This window comes from Mus caroli, chromosome 14 (genome assembly GCF_900094665.2).
Source record: "Mus caroli chromosome 14, CAROLI_EIJ_v1.1, whole genome shotgun sequence".
NCBI lineage: Eukaryota > Metazoa > Chordata > Mammalia > Rodentia > Muridae > Mus > Mus caroli.
In genome coordinates this window covers 46,109,454-46,128,078 of record NC_034583.1, presented here as the reverse complement: position 1 = coordinate 46,128,078, position 18,625 = coordinate 46,109,454, and the positions used below count along the sequence as shown (strand labels likewise).

The following is an 18,625-nucleotide window of genomic DNA, read 5'->3' as shown; positions in this document are numbered from 1 at the left end:
AGAGAAGAGCCAGGAACCTGGAGAGCCAGGCCAACTGGATTCATCACATTAAGTGATATTGGGAGTTCTTTGTTTTGTTTTGTTTTTCGGGGAAAAGGATCTTCAGACACCTAGAGAAAGCTGTATTTGTCTTAGAGAAAGAACACGCATCTCCTGTTAATAATATAATATGAACTCACCTGTTAATCAATTTTTAAATCCTAAATTCTCTAACTCCAATGTGTGTGTGTAATTTTTTTTCCTTCTGGTGAGCATGAAAGCAAGACTTTGTCCCAATCTACATACTATCTACTCTTTTCTTGACTTAGTTGTTATCACAAGCTGGGCACTGCTTTTTTTTCTTTTCCAAAATTTTACTTCTATTATTTTTAAGTATGCATATGTGTATCTGTGTGGGGTATGTGCAGGTGAGTGCCAATGGAGGCCTGACACATTGGATTCCCAAGAACTGGAGTTCCAGGTGGGTGGGAGCGGCCCAGCATGGGTTTGGGGAGCCAAGAGTCCTCTGGAAACACAGCACGTGCTCTTAGCTGCTGAGCTGTCTCTCTGGGCACTGTCAGTGCGTTACAGATACTCACTTGCTCCTCACAGCGATCCTTACAGTACAATCATCCTGATAATGGGAAGGCTATGGCACTTGGTCAAGATGACAGGAATAGAAAGTGGCAGAGTGTCTTGGGCTCCAGAGTAGGGAGTTTCCCTTGTCACAGTTGTTACATGTAAAAATATATTTGGCTTCCAGAGAAGCCAGTAGTTCCCTTTGAACTCTGGTCCTGAGCCAACTATGGTGGTACACACCTTTGACCAGGCCCCAAGTACTCTGGGGACAGAGGCAGGTAGATCCCTGTGAGCTCCAGGTTAGCCTGGTTTGCATAGAGAGTTTCAGGCCAGCCAAGGCTACGCAGTGAGATTCTGCCTCAAAAAATAAATAAAAATAAACCCTACCAGGCGTGTTGGCATACGTTTTTAGGCCTCGCGTTAAGGAGGTAGATACAGGTGGATCTCTTAGAGCACAAAGCCAGCGTGGTCTAGAAAAGCAAGTTCCAGGAGAGCCAGGGCTGTTACACAAAGCAACCCTGCCTCCAAAAACGAACAAAAGATAAACACTAGTCCTTACCTGTCATTCACTAGATAATCCGTCTTAACATATGTGACTTTATCCCCTGCTTCAAAGCAAGAGTGGAGCAGACACAACAGTGCACGGCTACATGTAATCTCAGCCCTTGGGAAGCAAAGGCAAGAGGGTCGGTCACAAGTTCAAGGCCTGAGCTATACCATGAGATTTCTGAGTTCAAGGCCAGCCTGGCCTACAGAGTGAGTTCCGGGACAGCCTGGGCTAGAGAAACCCTGTCTCAAAAAACAAAACAAGGGCTGGTGAGATGGCTCAGTGGGTAAGAGCACCCAACTGCTCTTCCGAAGGTCCAGAGTTCAAATCCCAGCAATCACATGGTGGCTCACAACCATCCGTAATGAGATCTGGCGCCCTCTTCTGGAGTGTCTGAAGACAGCTACAGTGTACTTACATATAATAAATAAATAAAAACAAAAAACAAAAAAACAAAACAAAAACACACACACAATAATAGTTGTTAATCCCCACACTGAAGACCTGACAGGAGTAGGTTTCTTCTAGGAGAGGAAAAAGCGCCTGAGCCAGTAAGTACTGAGGGAAAGCAGGTCTTGTCAGAATCTAAGAGGCGTCCTGAGACTGTTCCCTCCCACCTCCCAGGGGTGTGGAATTTGGGCTGGAGATGTTAAGAAAGACTTCCCAGAGTAAAGTGGGAGCTTCCCACAGGAAAGGTGGGAGTTGGCTGAAGGGGTGGGGGGAAATGGTGGCCAATCAGAGAAGACAGCTCAGAAAAGCACCGTAGGAGACAAGAAAACAGAGAGTCTCCTCATAACACAGGGCTTCTCAAAAGAACCTCTTTGAATGTCTGTTAGGTCCATCTGAGCGTTTATCTTCCCTCTCCCGGGAACCAGTAGGTGGACTCTGCCAAGCTTCTTAGGTCTATCCCACAGCCCCCCAAAGGAGATGGCAGTCAACCTACGTGATGGTTGTGCACCTGCTGACAGTACTACACAGGTGCAGGACATTCCTCAAAGTCTCACAGCCTAGTTAGAGGCTGACCCAGAATAGGGCAGGACCTGTTTGCTCGCCACCCAGCAGGCATCCGCGGACAGCATCAACAAAACCAACAGAAACAAAAAGTAACACACACACACACACACACACTCCTCATCCTTTAAACCCCTAATGTTTCCTTATTTTGGGGGGAGGGGGTGTCCCAAGGCTTCCTACTGAGAAAGGCAGAGGTTGGAGGATGTGGCATAACCCCTCTTTAGAAAAATAAACGGGAAGGCTCAGAATGACACTCCTCGGCTCCAGCACCCCCCTTTGGCCCCCTAGAGGAGATGGCTTCAACCCCTGTGGTTCATATCTGACCTCCTAGTGGGAAACTGTGGATTCAGTCAACAAGTTTGAACTCTGCTAAGAACTAGGAGAGTGGTGGACGGGGTGTGGCGAGGTGGGGGGGGGGGGGGGGGGAGAGAGGGAGAGAGAGAGAGAGAGAGAGAGAGAGAGAGAGAGAGAGAGAGAGAGAGAGACAGAAATAAGTGAGCTTGCCGCTGGAGACTGGACCCAAGAAGGCTGAGGAGACACGGAATGAAGATGTGGCGGCTACTCCTCCTTGGGGTGGCCACAGGCAGATGTCTGCATGAGGAGACCCAGAAGTCTGTGCGCCTTCTTAGGCCTCCTTTCTCTCAAATGCCCACCCACTTCCGCTCCTCAATCCTTCCTCTCCCTGGCTCCCATGAGCCTCGACCCCTTAGAATCCAAACCTACTACTCAAGAGCTCCTGTGCCCGGTGAGGCTTGGGATCCTGAGGCGGAAACGCGAGCCCTGGCTGCGGTGACAGAGACCACTCGAAGGATTCAGGGCATCCTAGCAGGTAAGTGAGGATACAGGAAGTATCAGGGAGGGCTGAGGGACCTAAAAGGAGTCCTTCACAGCAAAGGATTTGAACTCGGAGACAATGAGGTGAAGAACCTTGTGCTCGTGTCTTAAGTTCTTCCAGTACAAGGACCTCTGCTTCTGAGTCGAGACCCAGCACAATACTGCCATGCCGTCTGGGGAGACCCAGATACCCCAAACTACCAAAGGTGAGTTTGTCACTGTTAGTGGTTGGGTTTTGGACCCGGGACAAGGGACTGAGGTGCATATTTTACACACCAAAGCAGACCTGGCCTCCAGGCTCTCCCAGCATCCCCCAGTCCCTACCTGCCACACCCTGCCCCCAACTCTGAACTTTCCAACCCAAGGGCTAAGCTGCTTTTTCCCCAGAGGTTCCCCCCTATGTAATCCAGACATTTTTCGCTCTTGATCTCGATCTCTCTCCTCCTCCTCCTCCTCCTCCTCCTCCCTCTCCCTCTCTTACCCCTCCCTTTTCCCATGACGACTTCCCTGGCCTTGGTCCTCGAGGCCAGTGAACTTGCCTGAATGCAGCTTCCCAATAAACCTGCCTCTAATATAATCTAATCTGGCTCAAATTGGCTCATTTCACTGATGGCAGACAAATAACCTATCATTGATGTTGTGTTTTATAAAAAATCCAAGTATGTGTTTTCTAGAGCATGGTATGGTGAGGTGGGAGGGGTGCCTTGGAGGGCCCATGATGAGGCATCCCTTCCCCCTGAGGTGGTGTCAAATAGAGTTTATTTAGGGCATTGAAAGGGGAGTTGAGAGGGAAATAGAGACAGAGAGTGTGGAGGGGGCAGGGACAGGTGGAGGGAGGAGGGGAGAGAGGAAAAGGGGTCAGGAAGAGAAGAGAGTCACAGGGAGAGAGAAGGGACAGAGAGAGGGAGGAGGGGCCAAACAGCTCCTTTTATAGCAAGCCAGGCCTACCAGGCTATTAGGCAGAGCCTAGTAGGAATGCTAGCAATTAATGTCTTCTTCAAAGACATCTATGTCTCCAGCTCACTTCTATCCGTTTTTTGACAGGTGCAGCATCTTGAACCCAGGGTACAAAGGAGAGAGTTGCCTTGGAGCAAAGGTGAGGTTAACTCTCCAGTCTTGGGGATCTGATGGGCTCTAACCTACTTAGACCTCCCCTATACCTCAGCACATAAAAGGACAGATCTCAGATGTGTGGAGTTGTCCTCCTGTCCTGTTCCTCAGAGGAATGCACACTCTATAGTCCCTTTCCAGCCTTGCTCCTCAAAATACATTAAAGCAGAGATCTGGGGGGCCAGGGGGCGGGGGGAGGCTAGAGGCGTAACTCTGCTTTTCGGGTTTTTAAAACTCGGGTTTGAACCTTGCGCATGCTATGAAGGGCTCTGAGTTATAACTACCCATCTAGAAATCTGATTCTAATTGGCTACCCGGAGAGTACTGAGGCAGCCCCGAGATATCTCCATCCTCTTGGTATCTAGTTTCTACCCATCAGCTAAGCTTATACTAGATTTCATTCTCTGACAGATTCCAGATGCCCACCTGCGTGGTTATTCCTTGTGGCCAGAGCATGGTCTGCCCCAGCTAATCCAACCAGATGGCCCCGGAGTCCAAAACGCTGACTTTCTCCTGTATGTGCAGGTTGCCCACACTTCCAAGTGTCACAAAGAGGTGAGGCTCAAAGCTGATGCTCTTTTCCCTTGCTCTGTTGCTCTTAATGTTAATCTTTGCAGAGGGACATGGAAATAGCAGTTTTACTGAAATCCACTTCTTTGGGAGCAGTCTGGAGTAGTCTGATAAAGCTTAACTTGTGTAGGGGCTAAGAATCTTCCAGGCTACCCATGGGTGCTGCCCCAGCAGAACCATATAGAGCCCCTGCTTCCTTTTTTTTTTTTTTTTTTCTTTCCTCAGGAAGATTCCCTCTACCTGTTTTATCTCACTTTCCTTTCCACTCTCCTTTCCCCTGGCCTGTTTGCAGCCCTCTGTCATAGCCTATGCTGCCTGCTGCCAGCTGGACTCAGAAGACAGGCCCCTCGCTGGTACCATCGTCTACTGTGGCCAACATCTCAGAAGCCCAACACTCAGCCATGATGATATTGTCATGGTGACTGCTGCATGCTGAATGGGGGACAGGGCGGGGGGTAGCAGTCTCCCACGAAGTGGGAGAACCTCCTGAGAATGGGAGAGGAGGTGTCCTCATCTCTACGAAGAGCTGGTTATGTGGAAGGGCTCTGGGGTTCTGCTACAAAACCAGACCCTTGCTCAGCAGCCATTTGATCTTAGGCTACACTACATGAACTGCTGCATGCCCTGGGTTTTTCTGGACAGCTCTTCAAGATGTGGCGAGACTGTCCGTCAGGACTCAGTGGTAAATGGAAGGAATGTGGGAATGACCATCCTATGATGTCAACCAGAGGGAGTTCCCTTCCCTACTCCACCCTTCCCTAAGTTTTCCTCTCCTCGTGTTGCCTTCTTCCCTTTTTGAAACCAGCTAGAGAGAATTGTTCTACGAGGAAACAGGTGACCCGGCGAGATGAATGGGGACAATTGCTTCTCACCACTCCAGCTGTCAGCCACAGCCTAGCCAAACACTTGGGGGTGCCTGGGACTTTGCCGGGAGCTCCTTTGGAAGAAAAGGTGAGTGAGAGAGAATAACACCTTGGGATGATGGAAGAAAAGAGGGAGTAGCCCAGCAGCAATCAGCCATTTGCTACCTTACCCAACAGGGCTCTTTGTCTTCACACTGGGAGTCCAGATTACTTCAGGGATCTATAATGACTGCTACCTTCCATGGTGCCCAGCACACTCGACTTGACCCAGTAACCCTTGCTGCCTTTGAAGATTCAGGCTGGTACCAGGTCAACCACAGTGCTGCAGAGGAACTTTTGTGGGGCCAGGGTAAGGAATAAGAGCGAGCTACGCCCAAGTCAGCTTGTTGGGAAGTGAGATAGTCTGAGTCATTTGCTTGCTACTTAGGTATAATTCAAACTGAGCAGAGCTGGTGCAGAAGGATCGCTGCGGTTTCTTTTTTGTTTTGTTTTTTTGTTTTTTTTGTTTTTGAGGCTATGTAGCTCTGCTGTCCTGGAACTCACTTTGCAGACCAGGCTAGCTTGAAACTCTCAGAGCGCCTCTTACTCCCACATGTTAAGATAAAGGCATACCACACTCTGCCCAGCCTGGGCTTTCATCTCCGTGTGCTTTCTTGTCTTATTGCACAAGCAGGCTCTGGTCCAGACTTTGGCCTGGTGAGCACATGCAGGACTGGATCCTCAGACTTCTTCTGCACCGGCAGGTGTGTGCTGAGTGGGCAGGGGACAATACGACTGTCGGTGAACCTAGTGTCAGCTCTGTAGTACCCCTTCCTTCTACACAGTGGCCTGGGCTGTCACTACTTGCACCTGGACAAGGGAAGCTGTGACTCTGACCCAACACTAGAAGGCTGTCGCATATACAAACCCTTAGCCAAAGGGGTGAGTGCACCACGGAAGAGACAGGGCAGGCCCAAGAGGTGTCAACCTCTCCGGCATCACGCTGTTCTATCCTTTTCTCTGAACCACAGAGTGAATGCTGGAAGGAAGAGAACGGACTCCACACCAGAGCGGAGAACCCCCACGGGGAGATCTACCATATGCACAGCCGCTGCTTCCTTGCCAACCTTACCTCCCAAGTGCTCTCCAAACACACCAGCCAACCCTCAACAGCGCCGTATCTTGAAGATCCCACAGGCTGTTGCTATTTACATCAGTGCACCCACAAGGGAGCCTACGAGGTGCAAGTGGAGGGATCACCGTGGATCCCCTGCCTTCCGGGGAAGGCTGTTCAGGTGAGAATTTTATGAGTAGTCAGGCAGGAAAGTTGGTTAATATTTGGCTGGCAATTACTGTTTAGCTTCTTTAGAGTCTTACTCTGTAGTCCAGGCTGGCTCAGAATTAACTATATAGCCCAGGTCAACTTCAAACTTTTGACAACCCTCCTGCCTTAGCCTCTCGTATACTGGGATTACTGTCATGAACCACCAAGCCTAATGTACAGCTGGCTTTTTGAAATGTCTTATTCTTATCCTATTTATGCATTTACTCAGCAGTGCTGAGGATCAACCCTGGGGCACTCACTAAGCTGCACTCTCTGGCCCTGGCCAACCTTCCTTTCTTCCTTTCCTTCTTCTTCCTCTCCTTAGCCCATGACTGGTCAAGCATATGCCATTTTCCTTAGACAGTAGCCCTAAGCAAGTAACTGACTCTGTGGCCTGTACCGTGCTATTCTCTTACAGATCCCTGGCTACGACGGTCTTCTCTACTGTCCCCAAGGCCGGCTGTGTCTGAGGGATGAAGGTGCCAGTGCTGCCACCACTCAACCAATGAGCTTTACCACCCAAGACCTGCTATCCCAGCTGTCTCTAAGGTTCACGGGGACCCCAGGCCACTCTCTGGGGAAAGGACAGAGAGAAGAGCTTGCTGAGGTCGTTCTGCAGGCTCTGGTGATGAGAGCTGGCACTAGCAGGTAAAGGGAGAGTCCCACCTACTTAGACAGTGGGCCGCAGAGTCCTCGGGTGCTTTCTCTCGCACCCTGTTTATCCATCCGACTCTGGAGCCTACGCTTACCTCTTCAGATGCTCTCTCTTCAGCACTCCTCCGCTATGAGATGCCAATGTCTGCTCAGGTGTTATTTCCACAGCCCGACCATCACCACCAGCTTGGTGTTCACTGTGAGTATGTGGAAGTCTCCTGGCTGCCAAGGGCCTTCCGTTGCTATGCTACACAGGACCCTGACCCTGACCCTACAGAAGAAACCCCTCCAAGTACACCATGGAGAAGCCATCTTTACCACAGACTACAGCAAGTAAGATTGTGTCCCAAATAGTAAACTTTGTCATTTGAATCCCTGCTGTGCAGACAACTGAAATGGTATTTGAGAAGCATGCACTTGTGTGTCAGGTAGTGTAGACAGGCTGATGTATATCAGCAAACAGATGCCAACATTACCTTAGGTCCACTCAACAGTAATAGGGCCCCATCCCTAGAACTTAGGGATTTCAGTTGTCTTGGCTTTGGTTTTTGTTCTTGAGGGGGAAGGGTTAACATGGGGCCTCACTGTGTAGACCTGTCTAGCCTAGAACTTACTGTAGTAAGTTACACGTATGCTAAGTTACCTACTGTAGAGCAGGCTAACCTTGAACTCACAGAGATCCTTCGGCATCCTCCCCATTTATTCTTTTATTTTTTGAGCACTAGACTGACACCTCGAATTTACTATACAGCTGAGGATGATCTTGAAGGTCTAATCCCCTGCCTGTGGAGTACTGGGGTCATATTGTAATTGTGCCATCATGCCTCTCTCAAACAGCATTCAGGGAATCTAGCTAACAAAAGTCTCTTCCCATTATCTGGCCCTCACTACCATCAGGGATTTCAGTACCTGAAGCTACTGGAGAGTTGGACCTTAGTCCTATCCCTACACTTTGGGTCTTACCTTCCCTTTCACTGGTTTGTCTGCTCTAGTGCTTGATCCAAACGGTCTCACTTCCATGCTGAGCACCACTACAGGACAAACAGTGTTTTTTACATTCCTAGGCTGTGGACTTCCTTGGACCATAACCCCTCTATGACTGAGCTACTTCTGTCCACTGGATTCTGCCTTCTGGTGCTAATTCTGGTGGGCGCACTGGGAACTTTGGCTTACCAGAAACGGGCTACGCTCCAAGTGGCACCATCTACCACTTAACCATCACAAGAGCTACATGGCACAAGAGATCAGATTAAGATAAAGCAGTCATGATGCCACTCTGCCGGATGCCAGACAGCAAGAGGGCTCACTGAGTAAAGTCCTTCACCTGTGCGGATTCCCAAGGAGCCACAGTGTGGAGAAAACCAGCTCTGCAAGCTGTCCTGACCTGTACGCGTGCGCGGTGGCTCACGGGCACTCACACATAGATGCACATGCACACGGTCAGAGTTGCTCTTATAGAGACCCAAGCACCAACACTGGTGGCTCACAACCTTCCATAACTGTAGTTCCAGGGGATCCGACATCCTAGTCTGACCTCTGTGGGCACTAGCATGTACATGGTACATACATATAGCATACAGGCCCTCACACACACATGTAGATATAAATAAAAAGTCGTCTGGATGGGAAACCCTACTTATTTTAAACCCTGTTCTACTTTCTTCAGAATTCGTCTTGGCTAGGTTATCAGCTTTGTAATAGCTTTGCCATGTATAACATGTGGAGTCTCACGGTGAAGGTCCAGTCTGTATTTGGATACCCTCTCCCCTAAATCAACAGGCTGATTTGTGAATGTGCTGCAGAGCAACAGCAGAGCAGGAACACTTGCCCCTAGCCCCAAGGACGCCGAGGACGCTTTAGAAAAGACTGCCCCTATTTAATACTCATCTGACTTGCGTTGCTGCTCCGAGTCAAACAATGTGAATCACCAGTAATTATTTCTTCCTCTCAATTTTCCTTAATTTTATTAAATCATCGCTGGGAAATCCAGCAGTGGGGAAATAACATAATTATGCTAGAGTTGAGTAAATGTGGCAAAACAGCCCCATCTGGGCCCGCTGTTGGCTTGAGTTACAAGATACTGGTCCCTTTAGTTATAGTAACAAAAGCAGTCATTAAATTCTTGAGACTTAGACATCTCCTGTAAATAATCAGATTTGCTACAATGGGAGCGAGTCCAGGTGACATACCACTAGGGTAAAAACAGTGCTAGCTTTCAACAGGAAGTTCATGCAAAAAAAAAAAAAATTTTTTTTTTTAAGGCAGGGTCTCGCTTTGTAGTGCTGGCTGGCCTGGAACTTGCTATGTAGACCAGGCTGCCTCCCGAGTGCTGGAATAAAAGGCGACCACTACCTTGACAGTTCAGGTGAATCTTTAAGTGACACACTTGCACTGAATCATCACTATAGTCATGGTGTGGTCACACGTCATTCTCTTCTTGATTTGAATGCCTGTCAGTCCTTACCAGCAGTAGCAGCCACTGCTTGGTAAAACTTCGCCACGAAATCTGGCTCACTGACCTCCAGCTGCCTGACAAATTCATTGCGCTCCTGCTCAGCCCAACCTCGAAACCACTGATCCCAAAGACGTAGCTGACACTCAAAGATACACGGTGGTCGATTTGCTGCAGACATACTGAGCTGCTCCAGAGCATCCAGCAGTGGCTGTAGCTTTCCCGGCACTGCCTTAGCTACCAGGTCCTGTAGAAAACGTTCCCTCTGGGGACCTGACCAACTGGCAAACCAGTGAAGAATACACTTCATCTCCTGGGAAGTGATGTAAGACATTGGAGGAGGGGAAGAGCTGGCAATGTCATCAGGCACTGAAGGTAACACAGAAGGGAAGCAAGGTGGCCCTGATGTGGAAGACGATTCCAGTGACATCCTGGAAAAAACAAAGCTCTGTTAATACACTCTCTGGCAGAGAACAGCCAAAACATAACCTCATAAGCAATAACCCCTACTGCACCCAATCAGCATCGGCCAATTCAATCTATAGGAAAACAACAGGACCCTTTCTTAGGGTAGGACTTAACTATGTATGTGTAGCCCCAGACTGGCTGGGAATTTGGTCCTCCTGCTTCAGCTTCTTGAAAATTGGGGTTACAAATGCATTAAACCACACCCACACGGAAGAAGATCTGTTATTTTTATTTCTATACAATTACCTTAGGGAAGTCACCCAAGAATAACTTCACTTGGTATCTGCCAGCCTTATTTCCTTTTCAACACCACTGCCCTAAGTCAGGTGTGGCGGCTCAGATCTATAATCCCAGCGGGTAAAAGCTGGGATGAGGGACTGCCAAGAATGAGAAGCCAGCTTGGACTACATAGGAACAAAGTAAATTCCAGGCCAGTCTAGTCTACAGAGTGAGGCTCTATCTCAAAACAACAGAAGAACAAAGAACGCAAGCCAGGCATGGTGGCACATATGGCAGACCTGCTGGAGGCAGAAGTATCAGGAATTAGAAGATCAGTCTCAGTTACATTGTTGTTCCAGGCCAGCCTGAGACAAAAACAAAACAAAACAAAAACTCTACCTGACCACTGTTCCTTGTGGCCTTTGTTCTAGCACATTAACTTTTATTTGCTTTTATTTGAAGCTAAATTTATTCACATGCTGGAAGTTTTTTCCATCAGTCTCTTCTAGGATGTCTTTTCTTCTTTGCAGCCTCCTCTTCTGGCTTAGGAACAGCTCCTTTTCAGTGAGGAACATTCCAATGTGGCAGACAAGCTCCCGTGAGTTTATCTGACCCTGTTTTGTGTGTTTTGCTCTGGCTATTGTCAGTGACCACAGAATCTATAGCACAACCTGGAAGTTCAGCATTTTCAAGCATGGGTAGCAAAAAGCCAACTCTTCCACCAATCATATGTCTAGACCTACTGCTTATTGTTGGCACACTTAACAACTCTACTGCTATACTGCCTACAAATCACACACTGCTTCTTTAAAGGGACACCTTTTAGATGCTGGATGGCTTTCTAAGTACACACAGCCTTGATGGCCTTGGCAATTTCATAGGTGACAGACACCTGAACGTCTTGGTTTGAATGATTTGGGGGCAGAGGTTTCTGCACCAAGAGAAGAGTAATTATTTTCACAGTTACTTCCAGTCTTAGAGAAAAATCTCACAGGCCTCAAATTCAAGATTCTCCTGCCTCAGCCTTGAAGTGTTGTTGGTGTTACAGACTGCAGGCTTGCCACCTACCTATAGTCTCTCTCCCCACATCCCTTCTGATTTTAAGAGTCAGTCTGAACTGTGAAATGTCACCACAGCACTTCTGTGATGCTAGCGATTCACTTTCTAGTCTCCAGAACCCGCACATCAAGTGACTTGAAACCACCTGTAGCTTCAGCTCCTGACCTGAACTTTGAACTCTGTGAGACAGGCACATACCCACAGACAGACACACATATACACAAAATAATAAAAACCAGCCAGATGGTGGTGAAGCATGCCCTTAACCCCAGCACTTGGGAGGCACCCACAAGCAATCTCTAATCATAGCCAGCCTGGTCGACAGAATGAGTTCTAACACAGCCAGGGCTACACAGAGAAACCCGGTCTTGAAAAGAACCAAACACATAATAAGGTAAGGCAAGCAGCTGAGGCAACCTGGGTAGCACAGTAAGAACTGATCACAAGCCACACAGAAAACACATTTCTTGCTTGCTCTCTCTCTAAAATTAAAGTGTGCAGCTTTTTAAACTTTGGTACAAGCAACTGGCCCCAACAGTTTGTTCCACAGTTACAGTGTGTGTGTGTGTGTGTGTGTGTGTGTGTGTGTGTGTTGGAGAGGAGACATGATGCAAGAATCCTCTGTGCAATATGTACACAGTCTCTGAAATCTGTTAAAAAAATTTATGTTCTATGACCCCCTTATTAAATTCTGTACTACACCAGTAAACTTTAGAGCAGGCTAAGTCTTGTCTCAAATAAAGTAGCAGAAAATCAGAAGCCACACTAACTTTTTTAAGGTTCTGAAAAAAATGCCTTTGCTTTCTTGACTTGGCCTAAAAAGTGTGCTATTGATGCACATCTTTGAACAGTTTTCCTTAATGGTTTATACCTGCAAGGGCCACTGATTTTGCATTATGGATGCAAATGTAAGCCAACTTATTCCAAAATGTTTTCGCCCTACAGTTTGTCTCTCCAACAACGAAAACCTTCACCTCTCTATGACCTTAATTACTACTGCTGTTCCTACCTCTCCAAGTTGGAAGATTTGTATCGACAAAGAATAGAATCCCTAAACGTCAGTTCTAAGTCCCGGTTCAGGGTGACTGCCAGTTTCAAAGTGGCTCTACAGAGAGAAGCTTCTCCTAAAACTCCTCTTTTTCAGAGAAAGGTAATTTTTAACCCAGGGTCTTGCTACATGGCTTCCATGGTTATTGTCATTAATAAACTCAAAGACCTGATTTTTCTTTTTCCCACGTAGGAAACCGCAGGTCTCTTATTCCTTAGCCCCACAGGACAAAGTATTTCTTACAACCGAATGGCCGGGATATAGAAGATGGGGAACCACAGAGACTTCGCCAGGAAGCAGGAGGGATCCCCAAAAACCTGCAGACTCAAGTCTCATCTGGCCTAGGAGAGACTTCTTTTCCTCTTACCTCCCTTTTCCCCTTGGAAGACGCCCAGAGATCACAAGAGTCCTTCAGCTCCTGCTCCAACTCTCCGAGCCTCTTCCATGTTTCCTGAAAACCCGAAGCCGAGCCAGCCCCCAGTAACCCACGCACTTCCGGTCCGGAACCAGCCCCAAATACCCAAGTGCCCCAGCGCCCCGGCCCCCAGGTCCGGAGATAGCCGAATATCTCCGATTATGGGTATGCCAGATTCGAGGGCTTCCGAAGAGATTCGATTCAAAGCCCCGGCAAGCCGAAAACAAACGAGCCTGCAAGACAGATGGGAGGGGCCAGCCGCTAGGTAGATGGAAAAAGCCGATTGGTACCGATGTGGGGACGGAAACGACCGAACAGCTCCGGAGAAACCCGGGGAATTCTGAGCGGTAATAGAGGGGTAGACTATGGCAGTGGGCGGGGCCAATCCGGTCCGTTCGAAGGGCGTTGGCGGAAATTACCGAAGATGCCCGAAGCCGTCGGGACGGACCCGAGTACCTCACGCAAGATGGCGGAGCTGGAGGAGGTGACTCTGGACGGGAAGCCTCTTCAGGCTCTGCGGGTGACCGACCTGAAGGCCGCACTGGAGCAGCGAGGCCTAGCCAAGAGCGGGCAGAAGAGTGCACTGGTCAAGCGGCTCAAAGGGGTGAGAAGTCAGCGTTGCCGAGGTGTCGGAGGGGAGCGGACCCGGTAGAGACGAGTCTCCGCCGCGGCGCAGGCGCAGTGTCCGGGCTCGGCGCGAGCTCTCTCAGGCCGCCAGCGCGAGCCTGCAGATCCACGCGCACGGTGGTTGGTGTGGCTGGCGCTGGGATAGAGATAACGCCGGTTCCCGCCTTAACGGCAGCGGCGCGAGCCCAAAATGGGAGGGTGCGCGCTACTCTCCCGGAGTGTCTTAAGCTCCTTCCTTCTTCCCCCACCCCCTCCTTGTTTGTGTCTGTGTTGTCGGCGCATGCGCTGCAGAAGGAGTTAAATCCCTCTACAACCACCGGTGTGGCTGGCCTTAAGGGGGCGAGCAGGGCTGGGTCCGAGTTAGGGATACAGTTGGGCGGATGGGGTTGCTGTCTATGTCTGCAGTAGGACATTTGTGATAGGGTAAAAAATGTCCGCTCGACTAGATTAAGACCTTAGGTGAACGGAAACCTTGATAGAAGGACTTGGTTAGAGACGGGTGTCTAATTTATAGGGAATCGAGCAGCAGTCTGGATAAGAATTTGGTGGCTATTGGTACGAGAGGTGAGACAGATTACTTTAGGCTGGGGATTTTGTGTTGGTTTGAGTAGTGAGGGTGAGCTTGTCGGGAAGTACACGTACCGTGTATCGGCTTGGTGTAAATGGAGGGAAAGAAGGTGAGCTGAACTAGTGTTATTAGAGTTCATTAGCATACGTGACTCGTAATACAGATGGGGACTCGGTCAGTTCAGGGTTTGAGTTGACAGACCGTTGCTTATCCCGAAGCTGACAGTTTGTGGGTGGGTGTGGATTAGGTCAGACCACGGGTTACAAGGTCTGAGGTTAGTTTCTCTGTGAAATTTTTAATACATTTTATTTGTCCGGGTGTGACACTGCTGGAAGTTGTGCAAGTTCACTTAAGTAGTTTTTAGTTCTGAAAAACTAATCAAATAATAGTCAAATCCAAATTAGCCTCTTGTTGGTTTTATGTGATTTGAAACTTGTTCTGAGTACTTGGGATATTTTTTTGCCTCTATTACCGGATTTAGAAGTGGCTCCTAGTCAAAATTGCAGACAATAATAGAGATTCTAGTTCCGATTCTGTCATTTTTGCTGATTTTTGTGACATAGCCAGGTCACTGATTCTTTGTGTGCCTGTGTTTTACATTTGGGAGCAGTAACCATGGCTACCTTTAAGAGACTTATGAAGATGAATGAGAACAGTATTAATAAAGGGCTTTTAGTCTCGGTGAAAGGAATATAGTATAAATGTATATTTAAGTAATTGAATGAGAAGGCTGTGGGAGAGGTAGACCTGGATTGCGTTTTTGTTCCCCCTCCCGGTTTCTGATTTTTGCTCTTCTTTATACCAGGCTCTAATGCTAGAAAATTTACAAAAACACTCAACACCCCATGCTGCATTCCAGCCAAATTCACAGGTAAGAGAAAAGGTTTGTTTAGATATAATGGGCTATTTGGATACTATAGAGACTATAGTAAGTAAATGGAAAGACATTGCGTTGTTTTCCATGTTTATCAGAAGCAGTATTTTCTTAAACTATTTTTATTGCAAGTGATCTCATACTAGACAGTTGCTGTCTTTTTTTTTTTTTAAGGTTTATTTTTATTTTATGTGTATGGGTGATTTGCCTCCCAGTGGGTGCCCACAGAGGCCAGAAGAGGATGTCAAATCCTCTGGAACTGGAGTTACAGACAGCCGTGAGCCACCATATGGGTGCAGAATTGAACCTGGGTCCTCTATAAAAGCAACCAGGGCTCTTAACCATTGAGCCATCTCTCCAGCCCTCAGACAGTTGAATTCTAATCAACCTCAATTTTGTAAAAAGACATGGAGTTTAAAACCCTCAAAGGAGCTCTAGGTGAATTTTGAATTCTTGGAGTGGAGTGTATCAAAGATATGACTCTGATTAAATGTGCCACAAGAATCTGAAGTCACTTGCCATCAGTTTGGGGGACAGTTGTCTTTGAATATAGGTGTAACAAAATACTTTTCATCAAGAACTTTTTTGATAGTTTTATTTTAAAGAATTGGAAACCTTATTAGTAAACCCCTAGTTCTAGGACTAACTGCTTGACAGTCTGTAGTTTCTCTTGAACATCTTTAACACTTGGAGACTTAACACTTGGAGGCCTTTGTGTCTCCACCTGTAATGGGAAGAGTAGCCTGACTTAGGTCATGGCTTTTATAACTACTCTGCCGGTTTGTCTTAGGAAAAAACTTTCTTCTAAGAGTTTGTGCAGAAATGTTTTTGTTGTTGTTGTCCTTGTTGTAAAGTTGAAACAGAGTATCTCTATGTAGCCAGAATGGCTGAGCACTCAAGCTATTTTATCTTCAGACTCAGGGCAGTCCCCTGCCCAGCTTCCCTAGTGCTGGTGTGATGGGCTTGTGCTCCATCCCCCAGGTTTCTACAAATGTTTTATTTTGAAGACATTATCGTATAGTTAAAAACAAAATACAAGTTTCTACACTATATCATCTTGTAGGGCGTTTTTCAGCTTTTAAACCCTTCGTTTAATGTGTCACACACTTAAAGGAAAATGCATTGGTGTGGGCCCAGGACACTGGAAAAGGTGCTTCCTGTTCCCTAATCCTTCATTCAATTCTAGGCCCATCATCTAGTCAGCTCTGGGAGGTTACACAGCGTTAAAAAGCTACCTAAGGGCCGGGAGAGAGAGCTCAGTGGTCAAGAGTGCTTGTTGCTCAAAGACTCAAACCAGAGCTCAAGATCTCAGCACTCTGTCAGCTGGCTCACACACACCTGTAGCTACAGTTCCATGGGATCTAATGTCCCCTCGGTTCCTGAGCATATGACTGAGCACACAAACACAAGCATGCACTCACAGACACATGTACATACACACATAAATGAAGCTGAGAAGATGACTCGGTAGTTAAGAATACTTGTTTTTATAGCGGTTGCCCTTTATAGAGGACCCAGGTTTGGTTCCCAGCACCCACATGGTGGCTCACAGACATCCATAACTCCAACTCCAAAGTATCCTATATCCTCCTCTGCTATAGGCACACACATATCCATGCAGTTAAAACATTCAGGCATGTAAAATAATCTTTAAAAACCAATTAAGAAAAAACCGAAGATACTCCAGTCATAGTTGTATTTTGGATTGCACTTTAGACTGTGAGGTTTCACTTGTATCAACAAAGGTTTTGCAGCAAATACACTTGTTTTCTCAGACTTATAATCCACATTTTGTCTGTGGCCATTGGCTACTAAGGGACTTACTGTAAGGGAAATAAGTATTTCCTGCTAGATAGAGACTATGACAGAAGACACGGGAAGTATTGGATTGGCTTCATTTCTGAAGGTCTATAGGCATGTAAGGACTTAAGGAGGAGAGGTTGTGACAAGAAAGCTGAAGGACAAAGAGTGATGTCTACACCCTACAGAAAGGGGCACAGGGGTAACCCTGGTCTGGCTGCTCTGGAATTCCTGTCTCTGCCTCCGGTGCTGGGATTAAAGCATGGGCCATAACTAACCTGGCATGCTGGAGGTTTCTTTTTACTCAAACAAAACAAAACGGTTGAGCTTTAGAGTTTTTGAGGCAGGGACTTAGCTTGTAGCTCAGGCTGGACTCAAACATATGGCAGTTTTCTAGCCTCAGCTTCTCTGGTGTGATTGCAGGCATAAGCCATATGTACCCCCCTTTCTGTGGTTTATTTTGTTTAATTTTTAATGGAAGTGGAGTTACAAGTCTCTCAAGTATTAATATATGTTCCTTTCCTTTGTCTCTTGATTTTATGTATTTAAATAGTTTTTTATATTTATTTATATTTTATGCATATATTGGTTATGCCTGCAATTGTGTATATGCACCATGTTTATGCCTGGTCCCCCCAGGGGTCAGAAACAGGCATTGGATACCTGGAATTGTAGTTAGCAGCCACTACATACTGGGATTCAAACCCAGGTCCTCTGTAAGAGTGAGCAGCCGGTGCTCTTAACCACTGAGCCATCTCTCTATCCCTGCACTTGATCTTTTGAGATTCATGACAAAATGTTTTTCTGGGTTGGTGAGCTTGATCTTTTTGGAGAAACCAGTACTTTTTTCTTCTCAGATTTCCTTATTTTTTAAAATTTGTTTCAGATTTATTTATTGTTTGTATGAGTGTTTTACCTGCATGAATGGGTGTGTGCTATGTCAGTGCCTGCTGCCCACAGGGCTCGGAAGAAAGTGTCAGATGCCCTGGAACTGGAGTTACAGGCGGTTGTGAGCTACTGTATGGAATCTGGGAACCAGACCTGGGTCTTCTGCAAGGACAAGTGTTGCTTCTCTCTGCTGATTCTTCTCTCTAGCACTTAATCTTTTTTTGAGACTGAAACTCACTATGTAGCTCTTAATAGTCTGGAACTCACTGTATAGACCAGACTGACCCAGAACTCACAGAGATCTACCTGCTTCTGCCTCTCTGGTGCTGAGATTAAAGCTATGTACCATCTCAACTCTTCTCAATTTTGACAAAAATAGTACATTATTTTTAGATAAATAATAATAAAACATTTAAATAAAAAGGCATAATTCAGCCTGAGGATAAAGCACTCTTCAAGCGCTCGTGCGCGCACACACACACACACACACACACACACACACACACACAGAGGTGGGAGTTGATGATATGACATGGGAGACAGGGTCCATTGTGGTAGCACACCTGTACTACTCAGACTAGGGTGCTGATGCCAAAGGATTGCAAGTTTGAAGCCAGCCTAGACTGTAGGGATACCTTTTTTCTAAAAGATGCATAATCCCTAAAATTCTTTATTCTTCAGGTTACTTGTGTACTAACATCAATCCTTGGATTGAATATTTTGAATAAAATAGTAATATATAAAATAGTAATAT

The 18,625-nt window shown here is 47.0% G+C and overlaps 3 protein-coding genes across 10 annotated transcripts in view; 2 read left to right on the top strand and 1 right to left on the bottom strand.

The window, feature by feature from the left end:
* The first annotated feature begins 2,662 nt into the window (after positions 1 to 2,662).
* On the top strand, positions 2,663 to 8,932 carry Lmln2 (leishmanolysin like peptidase 2). The gene is given in 14 exon segments (XM_029468769.1): positions 2,663 to 2,948; positions 3,075 to 3,159; positions 3,998 to 4,049; positions 4,475 to 4,618; positions 4,782 to 5,051; positions 5,231 to 5,315; positions 5,439 to 5,584; positions 5,674 to 5,845; positions 6,170 to 6,239; positions 6,321 to 6,417; positions 6,507 to 6,770; positions 7,218 to 7,447; positions 7,607 to 7,786; positions 8,518 to 8,932. Coding segments are annotated over 14 exon segments (2,286 nt in total). The 3' UTR covers positions 8,723 to 8,932.
* A 455-nt stretch (positions 8,933 to 9,387) lies between these two features.
* Positions 9,388 to 14,011, bottom strand: C14H14orf119 (chromosome 14 C14orf119 homolog). Of its 3 annotated transcripts, none has more exons than XM_021182220.2 (2): positions 13,067 to 14,011; positions 9,388 to 10,336 (listed from the first exon to the last, which is right to left on the bottom strand). In XM_021182220.2, the coding sequence occupies exon 2, from the start codon at positions 10,333 to 10,335 to the stop codon at positions 9,907 to 9,909; it is 429 nt and encodes a 142-aa protein (XP_021037879.1). In that variant the 5' UTR covers position 10,336; positions 13,067 to 14,011; the 3' UTR covers positions 9,388 to 9,906. The 3 variants fall into 3 exon arrangements, with proteins under 3 accessions (XP_021037879.1, XP_029324649.1, XP_021037880.1); XM_029468789.1 differs by having other exon boundaries at positions 13,644 to 13,725; XM_021182221.2 differs by having other exon boundaries at positions 13,534 to 13,618.
* Positions 13,256 to 18,625, top strand: part of Acin1 (apoptotic chromatin condensation inducer 1) — a 44,411-nt gene continuing 39,041 nt past the window's right edge. For 2 of the 6 annotated variants that reach the window (XM_021182214.2, XM_021182212.2), the window contains exons 1-2: positions 13,256 to 13,718; positions 15,115 to 15,180. In XM_021182214.2, coding sequence (XP_021037873.1) covers positions 13,407 to 13,718; positions 15,115 to 15,180 — 378 coding nt within the window. In that variant the 5' untranslated portion in view covers positions 13,256 to 13,406. Of the gene's footprint in view, positions 13,719 to 14,076; positions 14,419 to 15,114; positions 15,181 to 18,625 lie in introns of those variants that run through there. The other 4 variants (XM_021182213.1, XM_021182215.2, XM_021182216.2 and 1 more) reach the window with 3 other exon arrangements.